This window comes from Crotalus tigris, unplaced genomic scaffold, assembly GCF_016545835.1.
Source record: "Crotalus tigris isolate CLP2741 ecotype Arizona unplaced genomic scaffold, ASM1654583v1 scf7180000019630.4133010339:1179603, whole genome shotgun sequence".
Taxonomy (NCBI): Eukaryota; Metazoa; Chordata; class Lepidosauria; order Squamata; family Viperidae; genus Crotalus; species Crotalus tigris.
This window is the reverse complement of record NW_024097627.1, coordinates 299,808-315,733: the sequence shown is the minus strand read 5'-3', so window position 1 is coordinate 315,733 and position 15,926 is coordinate 299,808. Positions and strand designations below refer to the sequence as shown.

At 36.1% G+C, this 15,926-nt stretch overlaps 1 protein-coding gene across 2 annotated transcripts in view; it reads right to left on the bottom strand.

Moving 5' to 3' along the window:
• RFX4 (regulatory factor X4) overlaps window positions 1-15,926 on the bottom strand; it is a 92,716-nt gene that overhangs the window by 42,525 nt on the left and 34,265 nt on the right. For both annotated transcript variants that reach the window (XM_039363905.1, XM_039363906.1), the window contains exons 3-6: window positions 12,311-12,371; window positions 5,566-5,689; window positions 2,642-2,703; window positions 164-377 (exon numbers count right to left, since the gene is read on the bottom strand). In XM_039363905.1, the coding sequence (XP_039219839.1) occupies window positions 164-377; window positions 2,642-2,703; window positions 5,566-5,689; window positions 12,311-12,371 (461 nt within the window). The remainder of the gene's footprint in view (window positions 1-163; window positions 378-2,641; window positions 2,704-5,565; window positions 5,690-12,310; window positions 12,372-15,926) is intronic.

The following is a 15,926-nucleotide window of genomic DNA, read 5'->3' as shown; positions in this document are numbered from 1 at the left end:
TTTGTTTCAAGTACAGCGAGCAATCAAGTCCTTCATAAATCAAGTCACAGTCTTCTTAAACTCAATCTTTTGAAGAGGCAATTTTTCATACTTAAGTTAGCCTTTCCTCAACAGAGAAAAAGCAGAGACCAAAGCAAGCCAATGAATATTTTACTAGCGTCACCTTCTCTTCTGGCAAGCTGGCTGGCAGATTTAGATCTTTGACATTTGGAAATTCTGGCAGCAACGTCCCAAGTTTGGATCGTGGTGAATATGCCACTGTCTGTTTGATTACTTCTTTTTTTCCTGTTTCATTGACCCAGGCTGCTCCTTTCTTAGAATACATCACGTCATAATACTGGGAGCTTTCTTTCACTGCAATGCCATAGTAATGGTACCTGAAATGTTGAATACACACTTTTTTTAAAGAGAGAGAACTTGTTCACTCAAGTATGGTTAAAAAGGAAAATTGCTAACAAAACAGACTTCATGCCAATTTGCAAGTTAATGCATGAGTGCAAATTCACCATCAGAACATAAGGCTGATGATTCAAGTGCTTAACAAGCTTCATTTTCCATCCACAGGAGCACCCAAGAAAGATACAAATTGGCAGAACCTGGTGCTTTTGCCTCAGCTCTAGCCAGATATATTTGGTAGAAGAAAACTAGGGATAATCCTATACCTTATTTTCTTCTGTGGGTAAAAAATAGTATATAATTTGTTATATAGCAATTAATATTTTTTCTTAAGCTCTCTATACATGCCCCTTTTAAGGAAAGCCACAGAGTTACTGTGCACTGATAGCTTCCTTTTGGTGTGCAAAAGGTACGTTAATAGACTTTTAATAATACCATTTCTTAAATAAAGTAATCCATAAAATAAATGTATTTAAGCCTCAAGTAATTTTTTCAGTATGTTTTGCATAACCTCTCCAAACCTGTTAAAGGGCTGAAAATTTAGTTTCAATCCCACTGTGATGTCACCTTGTTTCTGTCACACCCGTTGCCTTCTTTTTTTTCTACAGAGTAGCCTACGATATAAACACATATGTGCCTAGGGACTGGTGATTCAATCACTTACGAGAAACATTGGGAAAATGTGATATTGAAGCTGTGATATTGGTCCCTCACATGGGCAGGTGCATGACTGCTAAACATAAAGCACTGGCTGGCCTGGTACATGACATCAGCATCCACAAGAGATGTTGCTATCTATTTAGCCAACAATGCTGAAATAGTAGTTGTCCAGTGTACCCATATCTGACTAAATGGCCCTGAGCTCTCACATTCATTCTGCCTACACTCCTTAACTCAAGCACTGAACGTGACATAAAGGATATTACCTTCCTCAGAAAGCTGTGACTGGCTGCTATTCTATTGCACAGTACATCTATAATAGTAAGTGTAGATTTCCATACTTTATGAAACCGCTCTGATGCACTAAAATGGTCTGGTGATAAAAGGTTAGGAACATGGGACCTTTATATGTCATGTCATGAGTATACATTACAGAAAAAATAAATTGACATGACAATATACTTCTACACCAAGTCCAAGAGTACCATTGTTGGAGAATAAAAAATACTGCATCACACAAATAAAACTGGCAGACACAGCTAAGGCAAACAACCAACACATATCCCCACCTGGCTAAGGGAGGAAGCAAATCTTACCTATCAAATTTTTGATGAGCATTTATAATAACAGCAACCTGTATTTTATAATTTATTTATTTATTTATTTATTTATGAGACTTATATACCGCTTTAAGTGCAAGCACTCTCTAAGCGGTGTACACCAGTAAGCAATGTATATATATATTTACATTGCCCCCAACAATCTGGGTCCTCATTTTACCTACCCCGGAAGGATGGAAGGCTGAGTCAACCTTGAGCCGGTGAGATTTGAACCGCTGACCTGCTGAACACAGTCAGCTAAAGTGGCCTGCAGTACTGCACCCTAACTGCTGCGCCACCTCGGATTCATCAACATATTTGTATATTTGCATTTATCTTATTTTTTTTAAAGTGGGAATCACAGATTATTATTCCTCCAGTCTGAAATATAACCATCCTCTCTCCTGCAGGCTATAACTATCAAAGTTCCAGGAGAGATAAAGAGTAAGTAAGAGAAATGGGACATAGGATCAAACAGAGAATATAATTCCAGCTTATAGTATACACACCCATGTACCGACTGATAACATGACCACTGCTCTTGGTATATGGAATGGCCACTGCCACTTTTCTTAAGCTCTGATAAAGCCACTGGTAAAGCAGTGGCATACAAATCAGAGTCCAAAGTGATCTGGATTCAACAGAAGACAGTGCTTCTGTACCTTGAATAGCTCTGAGGAAAAGAAGATGTTGGCACTTGCTGAAGCAACCTCTTCTATTCAACTATTAGAGGTATGGGAGTCCAGTCCTCTATTACAACTGACCATGTTATATCAGAGTCTAGGAAGGCTGTAGATTCTATCAAACAGAATAGGTAGAACATAAGAAGCAACACCATTTACTGAACCAGCTTTGCTTATCGATGGGATTTACTCTCACCAAACATAAGTGTTTGCCATAGACACATTCCATGAAAATCTTCCACAATCACTTTTCTATAACACATTTAGCCTTTCTGTGATTATGAAACACACATTATTGCTTACTTTGATTGGCCTCTGGTTCCTAATCTTCGTGTCGTTAACTGTGGAAACTGTTGTCTTATTATCTGTAAATTATAATTTAATAATAATGATTTTATGTTAAGAAACATAAGATCCTATTCTAATCATGTATATTTAGCAATGGTTTATTTGAGGAGAAAGTAAGAAAAGAATTAAAATGCACTGGAAACAAAATAAGCTGTTTTAGAATCACTTATTTTATATAACTGGAACATATTAAGGAGCACAAATATATATTTTTGTCATTTTCAAGAACCTACAGTTATAATTCAAAAATTGTTCCAAATGCATATATTAAAGAAAAATATACATAAAATATATTATATGAGATAACATTGCTTGCAAAAATATGCACACATGGAAAAGAATTGATCAAATTGTACTATTATATGCTTGTTCTTTTGTCTATAGCTATGTTAGTTTATATATTTTGAATTTTCCCTACTTCAATAAATAACTATCTATAAATAAAATAGCCGGAGGAGAATATTATTGGCAGAATGTACTGTTAATGTATAGAAACCATTAACTTAATTGCTTCTCAATTAAGTTCTTCCACATTCTTAATACTATATACTTAAATAAAACTACATACAGAAACATCAAAGGAAATACTAAGAAAAAAGAAGAGGTGAGGGATCTTGGTATCTAATGCTCTAGCATTGACTAGCATTGATGATGTTACCTAGTTTGGGTAATGAAATGTCTGCAAGAAAACAATCAAGCACAGAGAGCACCAAGGACCCCTCATTTCAACCCTGAGCTACAAATATTCTCCTTTATTGGTAAAAAAATTGGTATTTAATAAGAAGGGCCAAGTTTGAAATAAGAGTGCTTTCTGTTTCAAACTGGAAAAACTGAATTTATAACTACAAATATGCCTGCTTCATTTTTAATGTTCACTGCAGAACTCCTCAGCTGGAATCACACTAAGATTTAGCTGATTAAATTAATCTTGTGCATCCTTTCCATACATATCCCTTCTTTTGCTTCCTGTTATACATGGAATCATCCACAAAGTCTAAGGAAATGTCAAAAAGGCCTGTAAAAGGAACTGAATTAAAGTATCATGCAAATACCTGACATGCCATGATTATTTATCTTCCTTTTTTACCACATTTGCTTATTTATTTATTAAGTAATGGGGAACCAAAATGTCTTATTTCATAAGCCTTAGAACAGGGGAAAATGTTGTACAGATTTATATTCTGAAGTAAAGGGTGGGGTGGGAGGAAATCAGCAAACAGAAAAACACTTTTGTGGAGCTGTGAAAGTTCAGCCTAGCTATTTGATAAATGAGCAGACAGGCAGGCAGCCTCTTTCTCTGACTCTCTCTTTTTGTACTAATTCAATGAAGCCTACCTAAAGAACACCACATGCTGTTCCAGCTACTGATCTAACATTCCGCAACATCTCAGGCTTCCAAATTCTCTTTAATTACACATTAATCCCACCCCTCTCTCTTTCAGTTTGGGCAGACAGAGATGGGGGCACCCAGGCACTATGGAGGGAAGAAGGCATTTTTCTGAATTTTCAGAGGGGAGCAGGGTGCCTGCTGTCATTTAGAAAGTATGACAAGTACTCCTCAAATAGGATTTTTCTTCAACTACCCCAAAGACAAATAAAACATTCCTATTGGTTTACTATTATTTTCTCTTGAAACTTGCGAAGCAATATAGTTCTGTTCAGTGCTTTTTTTCTAAAAAAAAAAAAAAAAAAGCTGCCAGAGCTCATACATGTCATACAACCCGTCTTGCCTACCCTACAAGGTTCTATCCAAAAAAGGTGCCAGAACTCTGTTCTGGGCATTCTATGAGAAAAAAAGCCCTGGTTCTGTTTACCCTTTAAGAAATAAAGGTCTGGAGCCCCTGTCAATGGGATATTAAAAATCAAAACTTATCTGTGCATCACACTGGGGACTGAGGATAAAGCCCAAATCCCCTTTTAGTGTTATACTAGTTGTGATCCAAAGCATTGTCTCCTTGCAATGGATGGGAAACTTATATTGTAATGGGGTGGGTGGGGGTGGGGGTGGTATTTTATTTTTAGACAGGAAAGGAGGGATCAATCTTCTAAGAACTACCAATCTTTTGATAGAAAAAGGGACACTCCTAACCCCCAAACAAGACTTCTTTAGGAACAGCTTTCTTGATTCCACCAAATGATATGATGAGATAGGCAATGGGGCTTTTAGTGGTAGCCCAGATAAATCAGGCATGGGTCAGGGCTTGTGATCAGTAGACATAAAGGACTGGAGAAGGCAAGTAGCATTTTGGTGGGTTGCATGCAACCCTTTCACCACCGGCTACACCCATTATACTTTTCACCACCCATTATGTAGTCTGGTGTCATGTTTCCTGCAATGACCTCTGAAGATATTTCTTAGTCTGACATTAATATCAGAATCAACTGTCAGACAAAGCTATCTGGGTTGCTTTAAAAATTTTAATCTTATCAAAGGAATTTGTGAAACTCATCCAGCAAAAACTTTCCTCTCCTTGGAACCTCTAAAGAAATCTTCAACTGCACAATGTTCTGTTAACAGTTTATTTTTTATTTGAATAATGATAATATGTATGGGGAAAGTATAGGCCCCTGGAATGAGGTTCCCCCAAGATTTGAATTGTTCCCATTCTGCTGTTCTTCAGAAGAGCAGGGAAGAACTGGCTTTTCACCCCAGCCTTGGTGAGGGAGAGTTACTCACCTTGCTTCATTCCATCTATCCTACCATTCTTTCCTGTGTTTTTCTTTTTTATTGATTCTGTTGTAATTTCTTTGATTGTTGCGAGCTGCCCAGAATTTTTGGGAGTTAGGGGGCATACAGTTTAATAAATTATTATTATATTCCATAGTCATTATCTTTTAAATCCCTGAAATTCATTGCTGGAAAGTTTTATTATACTCACCTTTCCAAAACTAGCAGCATTAACAGGCTGGGTATCATTTTTCTCACAGAAATCCAAATAGTGCATGTAGAGAGCGCTTCGAGGGATGCAGACACCTTCGGCAATCTCGTAATTCTCCTCCAGCCTTAAAAATAAGGACAAAACAAAGAAAACAAATATACTTTTTTTAACAATGCTTTCATAGATGAAAATAAGCCCCAGAATACTACAATACTATATTTTAGCTTTCACTCTTAAAAGTACTTTGTCTCACTAAAAAGAGCAAACATATGTTTACATGAGTCTACTCAGAAATGAACAGCAAGTAGTAGATTAGCATCTAATGAACAATTTGCACATGTTTAAACAGATTCATAAAAAGACATATTCTTAGCTGTTTCTTATTTATTTATTTATTTCTAAAATTTATATGCCGCCCAATCCCAAGGGATTCAGGGCGGCGTACAAAATTAAAACAATAATCTAACAATAAAACAATAAAATAAATACATTCATACAGAGTGTCCGATCATATCCCGCCCCCCCCCCGGGGACATCAGCCCCAGGCCTGCCGGAACAGGAGAGTTTTAATGGCTTTCTTAAAGGCTGGCAGGGTGGGAGTAGTTCGAACCTCGGGGGGAAGTTGATTCTTATAATCTGCACTTTCAATCATAATGTAATTTTTAAATTTTTTGTAAGGTATGAACCTATTTACTCTATTTTCACATTATCATTTATGGTGTTGGTCAGAGTATGACTCCAATCAATGAGTGAAAAGAAATGCAATTTGAGATGCATTATCTATTATTTATTTTTGCAGTTATATGTAACTCAATTCCAAAAGGATTTTGTAATATCATTTATGTTACTAAAGTATAAAGAATTGAAAGAAAAGAAGTCATCAGTCTCCGCCAAACCAATTTGCTCCATTTCCTAGCACAACAATCCTAGCATCAAAAGCTGTGTACTGCACATAGGGGACCTGCCATATCATCAAAGGCTTTCCAAGATAGTCATGTACCAGTGCTTGTTCCAATGTGCTCCTTTCCTTATGTAAAATTTACCCCATAATAATTCTGCTTGCATTTCAAGGCGCAGCTAGAGGATGACAGCCTATTACAGCCAAAATTACATACATAGTTAGCACTTTGGATTCATTTCCAGTTTTCTCTTTCAAAGTTTAAAGGAAAAACAAAATATGCTCTTCATTTGTAGTATAATTCATCTAAACCACCCTGCTACCTAAGCAGACAGTGTATCTCCTGCTTCAATCCAGAGTTTAAAACTACCTTTGACCTGAGGACCAAACACCTAAGGATGGAACTATCTTATCCATTTACATATGGAGTCACAGTTACATTCCCATGCTATTCACATCAGCTTACTTACTTATGTCTTTAGCCTAACCTTCTGTTATCCTTTCTCCTCCCTCCCCATTCTCACTGTATTCCATCCATAGCATCCATCCTTCATTCTGTAGTAATTCCAGCCAAGACAGAATCATAGAATTAGAAAACTAATTTAGTCCACGGAGTCCAGTCTCCTATTCGATGCAGGAATCCAGATTAAAACATTGCCAGCAGATGGCTGTACAGCCTCTGCTTGAATACATTTAGCAAAGGAGAGCCCAACAACATCCTTGGTAAGACAGTTCTAGGCAGTCTTGATTCTTACCTAGGTTGCTACAATATGGATTGTTACCAATTGAACATAAGCTAAAAGAAGCAACTCTGATTATGTCATGCAGTACTCAGAGCTCTTCTTGCAATTCTTTGGCTGCTTGCATCGACTTTTGGAAGTAAATGGAGCCTCTGAAGCATTACTAGAAGGATGGGCACTTCAGAAGCATCTGTGCTTCTACAGTTAAACGCTCCCCTAAACCTTCTTTCTGCTTTTAACACTGTTAGAAATAACATTGGTAATGTCCAATAATATTGGAAGGATTAATTATGGAAGATGCATACTTGGGTCAGTGAAGACCAAACTATTTAGTGGAGACATGATCTAGGAAGAATATTAGGTATCTAATAGGTTGAATTAAGCTTTATATCGCTGCTGTACTGTTATGTATAATACCTTATTAAACTGTGGCATAAAAATAAGCTTTAATTAACACTAATTCAGAGAAATATGGATTTGAAAATAATAACTTAAAGTAACCTGTGAGCCAATTAGCAGAGACCTTTCTTAGAAAAACTGATTTATATGTCTTGCTGTATTGTTTGGATATTCTCCTCCCCAATACTTCATTAGCCTTAACATGATTTTTTTTTCTTTCTACAAAAATTTCATTAAGACATAAGAGTAGTTGAATAGAATTGGTTTCTAAAGGCAGCATCTATTCTTGTTTTCTGTCTACTACAATATCATTGCGGCATTTGCCCTCAGATACACAGACCCTGAACAAAACCCCTTTTCAAGGGACACAGACTGTTTGTATGCCATAGGTGCTAATTGGCACATCAATTTCTCTGACCAAGACAGGATAGGAAGAAAGACTCTCAATTATTTCTCTTCATAATATCTAATGACTTTCCTCCTTTCTCTCCATTCTTTCTTGGTGAATCATTAGTCTGTGCTAAACAATCTTCTGTTATGCCTGAACTTTTCTTTAATGACCAAAAACCATTTTGATCATTGTTTGGTTTTACATATTTTTGTCATTTCAGGAGTTCATATTTTGAACTCTGGACTAGCCTATAGTGTTATAATGAACTTGGATTATTTATTTTATCAGCAATGTCCTTAAAACACTATCTTTAAAATTATGTGCAACATTTCAGTATATTTTATTTGCTAAACAAATTCATTTGCATTCTATTATATACTCTTAAAAATCCAAGCAAATCAGGATTATAAAATTGGCGTTTCATTAGAATGAAGGCTGGATTCCTGCATCAAAGTCATTCATAATTTGCTTTGCTTGGAATTTACTTAGTAGGTTGTGTGGTTACAATCATTACGGTCAGTGGTGGGATTCAAATATGTGAACCACCAGTTCTCTGTGAAGATGCTGTTTCCGGAAATCCATTCTGGGCCTGGACAACAAAAAATTAGCTACAGGTTCTGCTGAAATGGTGCAAACCAGATGAATCCTACCACTGATTATGGTTCATAATCTTTGATTTATGGCTTAGCATATTGAAAAAGATCACTCAATTCTAGCTTATTAAATAATTTGTAGTTAAATGAACTGTGTTAAGTAATCAGATATAATTCTCCATAACCACCTGTTATTTTAATTTTCATTACTATTATGATAAAATACCCATCTATCATTCAGAGGGCACAAATACAGAGAGCTGTAGAATTTAATGAATGCTCTGACAACCTGAACTGGATTAAAAAGAACGTATCTGACTAAAGAGTACATTCAGCAACTGTACATTTCATTCTAGTTCAGCATTATCCCAGTTCAATAAAGAGCTGTAATATCTAAAAGAAGTACTATATAGTCTTGGAAGTGTTAATTAGTACACCATAATCTATCTAACAAAATGAAATTCAATGGTGAAAAAAGTAAGGTTCTATATTTAGGCAAGAAAACCCAAATGCACAAGTATAGTATAGGTGATACCTGACTCAACAGTAGTAACAGTGAGAGGGATCTTGGAGTGCTAGTGGACAGTCACTTAAATATGAGTCAGCAGCGTGCTGCAGCTGCCAAAAAAGCCAACACAGTTCTAGGCTGCATTAAGAGAGGGATAGACTCAAGATCACATGAAGTGTTAATACCACTTTATAATGCTTTGGTAAAACCATACTTGGAATACTGCATTCAGTTTTGGTCACCACGATATAAAAAAAATGTTGAGACTCTAGAAAGAGTGTAGAGAAGAGCAACAAAGACTATTAGGGGCTGGAAGCTAAAACATGTAAAGAACGGTTGCTGGAATTGGGTATGACTAATTTAATGAAAAAAAAAAAGGACTAGGAGTGACATGATAGCAGTGTTCCAATATCTCAGGGGTTGCCACAAAAAAGAGGGAGTCAATCTATTCTCCAAAGTACCTGAGGATAGGATAAGAAGCAATGCATATAAACTAATCAAGGAGAGAAACAACCTAGAACTAATGAGAAATTTCCTGACAGTTAGAACAATTAATCAGTGGAGCAACCTGCCTCCAGAAGTTGTGAATGCTGCAACAGTGGAAGTTTTTAAGATGAGATTGGACAACCATTTGTCTGAAATGGTATAGGGTTTCCTACCTGAGCAGGGGGTTGGACTAGAAGACCTCCAAAGTCTCTTCCAACTTTGTTATTCTGTTAAAGTACTTCCAAAATTCATGGGTACCCTCAGGGTCTGGTGATCTTCAATCTGGTTTTGGATGGTGGTACATTTTCCTATTCAAGATTGGTGCACAACTAGAGGGTCATCTTGGATACACAGTTTCTATTGGAAGAGCAGGTACTAGCTATGGCCAAGAGGAACTTGCTTAAGTACATTTAGTGTGCCAGGTGCACTCTTTCTTGGACCAGGGCCCCATCAGACAGTCACTCATAGCCTCATAAATGGATTACAATAATGTGTTGTACATGGTGCTACTCTTGAAAACTATTCAGAAATTACAACTGTTCCAGAATGCAGTAATATCGACAATGTTAGGTATGCTTTGTTGATGACCTCCCCATTGTTCCACAGCGGCACCAATAAAGTTCCAGGTGCAATTCAAAGTGCTATTTATCATCTATAAAGGCAAAAGGCCCAGATTATTTGAAGGACTGCTTGTTTTCAGTTGTTTCTGTCCATCTGGTGCCATCACTTCAGCAATGTCATCTTATGGGGCCTAGGAAGTATGACTGCTGTAGCTCTTGCCCTGCAGAATAATATTCTCCCAGAGATCTGGTTGCCTCCCACCCTGCTGATGTTCAGGAAATTATTAATGAGCTTTTTTTAAGTTTCTGGGACCATCATAAATCTCTTTGTGGGTGTTTTATGTTTTTTTTTTTTAAAAAAAACTTAATTATAAGCTGCCCAATGTTGTTGGGAGTCAGGCAGCCTATAAAATATATGTATGTATGCATATCTTTATAGTGTACCAGATGCCTATGACAATATTTACTATGACAAAAAACCTACAAGATTCTCATCATTAATCCCTACATAACTGGTTTCAAGCCAACACAGATCAACTTAAGAAATTCCAGGTTCTGTGTCAGATACAGAGCACTAAAAGTGCCTGACTCACTTGCTATGGAATAATCAATGAACCCATGGACAAAAGGCAGATGATTTCAGAGAACATAATGCATCAAGTTCATGGTGGCCAATTCAAAACTCATAAATAACTAATTAATTTGTGAAGTAAAAAAAAACAGATGCACAGAAATGTACTTTCCCATGCTCACGGCCATTTCCTCGCTTCTTTCTCCTTTGTTTTCTCTAAACTCTCCTCTCTATTTGCTATCTTCTCCCCACCAACACATACTCATCCCCTGCAGCTTCCATTCTCACTCAGCTGGTTAGGTTGGGCTCCATCATCTCTGCTCAGCCTTGATTGCATGGGCCAAACAACCTGAAATGAGATGCAGAGGATGGAGCTCACTCAGGTTGCTGCCACCACAATTCATTGGTCTTCCAAAATCTTGGCCAGAGATGAGGCTAGAACTAACATCAGCTAGGTTAATACACCATGCTATGCTGTAGTTTGCTAAAAAAAAAAAAAAATCTTTTGCCAGATAAGCCACAATAGGCTGAATTGACACATCACATTAAGCTCAGACAAGCAATCTATAATATATGAATAAGCAAGATATATGAACCAAATCAAATTATGTTAGCTAGCCCAAACATAGTTTAGACTGACTGGCACATTGCCATAGCTACTTTGCCTCCTCTTTATCCCTTTTCAAATGCTGTTCATGCCACTCCAGACCCCCCCTGACCAAACTAATTGCAATTGTCACATTGCTTAAAAGAGGAAGAGGTAAAGTGCTGCTGGCTTATTAGGAAGCAAAATGATGTGCCTCTGCTTCACAATCATTGAAATGTTAGGTCCTACAGGCTGAAGTTATGATCAAACATGTATAGTTTATCTGCATACAGCAGCTTAGAATCAAATGCAGATAAACAAAAGGGGTGATGGTTATTGTACTTTGGAGAACATGAAGTTCTTTTGCAATGAGCCCAGGCAAGCACAACTAGGGCAGATAAAAGTGCAAGGACAAGCAAGCCGCAAGGGCAGCTATGCTGCTAAAGATGGTGGCCTGAATGATAGAAAATGGCTTATTGCCTCTCTTGGGCAATTGGAACATGGTAGCAAATAATGGCTACATTCCAACAAGCTGAATATCCTGGGAGTTTTGGGATGTATTAACTTCTATGATTAAGGATGCTACCATTACTGACTTGCTTTCTCCTGGGAGAAGAGCTTTATGAGATAATTAGCTGTGGCAATTTGGCTGAAACGAGTCCATCAAATTATAGGAAAGACTAAGCAATTGCCTTCTGAGGAGGCTTGAAGTATTAATTGCTGGAAAAGAACAACAATAGCAAGAAATGAAATGCTGTTTAAATATTTGGGAAAGAATAACCATTTGCTAACACAGTTTAGGAGAGCTTAAGTTCAGAAAAGAATATGAATATGTTCAACTAATCAGTTTCCAGAAACCCTTCTCTATGTTCCTATGTCTCCAGTGATTAGATGGGTAAATAAAAGAGATATAACTGAATACGTTTATGTGCATACATTTATTGATATTTTATAGTGTTTTGCTAGGTTTTGCTAGAGCTATTTATTTGTCTTTTTCAAGAAACAGATCTTACCATTGCAGAGTTGCTGGGGTAGAGTGCGGTTTGGATGCTCTATTATTCTCTTTCTCCTCATCTGTTAAGAGAAAATAATATCAGGGGACATTCTTTCAGCTGAGGTGCTGAGGCATGAGAAAACTCCACTGTTAGGAATATCCTCAAATTCCCCAGAAGAAACCTTGAAATATGTAAATATACTTGAAGATTAAGATAATCAGAATGATTGTTTAAATAAATGTCAGGCTGCACAATCTGATGCCTGTGGGCACCAGTGATCCCATGAATACCTTCTTTGGGACCTAAAAGAAATAAATGTTTACATCTCATCTACCCTTCCACATCTTTTCACATCTTGTGTCATTACGCTACCTTTCCTGCTTAGAAACTTGAAGCTGGAAAAAAGTTATGGCAGGACTTTCTATATATAGGAAAATAGACCTCTTACAAGCTCCACAGAGATGTAGCATCTCTTTTTCATTCTTTATTGCAGTTGTGACTATTTAAACACAAATACTGGCTGAAAGTCTCATTAGAGTCTGAAGGTTCTATTATACAATAGATTAGTAATTACAATAGACATTTCCTTCCACCGTCCTTCTCTTCTCTTGCTGCACCAGAACAAATCCCAACAATGTTTGGGATTTTAATGTTGTCAACAAGAAATGTTGTTAAAAGCAATGGAAGAAATTGTGGAAGAAAAACTTGCTCCTTTTGAAGAATATTTCTGAACATATCTTTGTTCTTAAAAATGGGCAGCCATTCATACATTCAGTGTTGAGGCTCCCATTAAAACTTGATCTATTAAGCCAGAAAAGTCCTTTTCTGTTAGGGGTGTCATTGTGGAGGGCAAATGCAGGACAGCAGTGTTCCAATTCATTTTTCAAAGCAGTTGTAATGATGCTATTCTTGGGAACAAGGAATATTTATCAAGATTTTTTTGCCCAGGAAGAAAACATATTTATGACAATGTTTTCAAGTTTTATTATTGTCTATTGTTGTCTTCTATTGGACTAGCATATAAACAGTTGGACAATGAGGAATATGATCAAGTGGAGGCTGAATGACAGACCAATAGCCTGATTCTGTGGGATCAACCCTTTTTTTAGAAGATGAAGTGACCAACCCTTGCTGGCAAATATCATATGGGCTAGTTTGGGGAAGTATTTGTCCTCCTCCTGAGACTTACCAATTCTGAGGATGCATCTTGATGAACAATAAGTAGTCCTTCCTTTGGGCAATTCTATGATGAGAGACATGGCACTGAAGTAGAACAATACTGTTACCTGGTACTGATTGATGTATCTGATTCCCTTCCCTCATGGGTGGTTTTTCTTTCCCATTCACAGACATTGAGGAGACAAGAGTAGTCTCAACTGGTTGAGGATTTTGCATTTATCTCTTTTAAATGGGAACTATTCAGGCTCAAATTTTTATAGAGGCCAATGCCTGCAACTTGAGTCCCTGCGCTAGGATTTCTATGAAACCAGTGATATCACAAAGGCTAAGAGATTGACACCAGGTTAATAGATATGAGTTAAAGTGCACTGAACTATTTCCTCAGTAGTTTTTTAAAAAATTTATTTTATTGATTTTTTTAACATAGTCACCTTAATATTTGGTAAACAGTGTGTTGTCTGGGTTTACATTTAAAAATAATCCATAACAATTAATTTTATAATTCCATAATCCACATAGTAGCTTTCTTTGATTTTCTCTTCTTCCAGTAACATTCTCTTAAATTAGTACATTTCTTTTGATAGATAACAATTGGATATAAACATTTTTCTAATATTTAACAACCACATCAATATAAAGCTTCTTTTCTAAGTGATCATCTTAATTACCTCATCATAAATCCTGTTTTCAAAGTTCTTATTTAGATTTGTTTTCCCCACAATGTTCAAAACATTCTTACCAGTTAAGATTTTCTCAGTTAATTACACTTAAGTATTACATCTTTTTCCTCATATAAGCCATCCCAACAGTTTTACGTTTCTCATGTCTTAAAAAAAGAAAAAGAGAAGAAAAAGAGAAGGAAATAATATACTACTTTAAAAAAATCCCTCTTAAGCTAAAATACATTTATATCCAAAATTTTTATATTCTTTTTAACCATGTTCAAACAAATGTTTAATCCTTAAATATTCCATCTAATAAATCCAATCATCTAATCTTTTGAGTCTATTCAGAACATTCTTGTCAATTGAGATTTTCTCACAATCAATTACACTTAAATATCTAAAACCTTTCCCTCATATAAACCATCCCAACATGTTTATATTTCTCATATAGTAAAAATAAATAAATAAATAAAACAAAATTTTAAAAAAGAATACTATGTTACTTGAGGGGCCTATCCCTCTTAAACTAAAATACATTTATATTCAGAATTTTTCTATTTTTTTAAATCATATTCAAACAAATGTTTAGTTTTTAAATATTCCATCCGATAAGTCCCATCATCCAATTTCTTAATTCTAACTTTAGCCTTCCCCCCTCCCAATATCTTTCCTAATCAGTATGCTCCGCTGGACCAAAAAGTTCTCCCATAGTCTTGTGGATGTTGTCATAGGTACAGGAGACAAATCCAGTAAAATGTTTTTTGGGAGGCTTTCACCCCTTTGTATTCATTGAAAATCTTTTTCTTTCTTTCTCTCTTAATTTCTCTTATCATTATTTGTCTCTCATGTTCTCACAGTTCTCCTGACAGCTCTATAATCCATTTTGTCAAATCTTTTTTCTTGTCCTCAGACTTATTTTGCAATCTTGAAGTGTAGGTTATCTTTTCCATGCCCGATATTTCCTGCAAGTTTTTCTCTATAATTCCTTCCATTGTTGGATTCCATCTTTAAATTTCTTTCCTCTGGTTTATGTTCAATTCTCTGCTTTATCTAATTGCTCTCTATTTTAATTTTCTGAGAGTTTTTGTTGTTGTTGTAGAGTTAAATTGAAGATGTGTTCATTTAAATTTGCAAAGTTGTTTTTAATTTCCTCGTGGTTTGAAATCATTGTCGTTTGAGTTAGTTGCAACATAGCATACACTTCCTCTTAGAAAGTATTTGTTTTTTCTTGGTATGTTCTTTCTGCAGGTCTCTGATGCTCCATGATAGCCAAAAATCAAAGTTTTCCTTTCTCTGCAAACAGCTTTAAAGTCACAATTCTATAAGTATTTATAATCTAGGAAGGTCAATTTTTTCCCCCTAAAGTTTATAGTTCTTGCCTTGTAAATAGCCCAGAATGTTTTCTTTTTGAAGTTGTTCTCTGTTTGGTTAAGACATTAAAAGTCACAAAAACAAGTTATTTTTTACTGGGCTTTCTGTCAGTTTCTGTATTAGAGCTACTACAATTGTATATTTTCATCCACCAGTAGATGTCAGCACCTGTTCATTTTTTCATTTTTCAAAACAAACAATTACTTTCTTCTGTTTTCATCAATAATCTTTTGGAAAGAAAATCTTAACAAATTCCACCAATTTCAAACTTATCCATATTTAAGTCTTATATTCATTTCATTTCAATATATTTCTGTTCACCATAAAAGTTTAATTCACCGCTTCCTTCTGTGGGAGGGTAGGGCAAGAATCCCCCTCCTTCTCACTTTCGGAGGATTTTTGCTTCTTGGGGTTTTTTT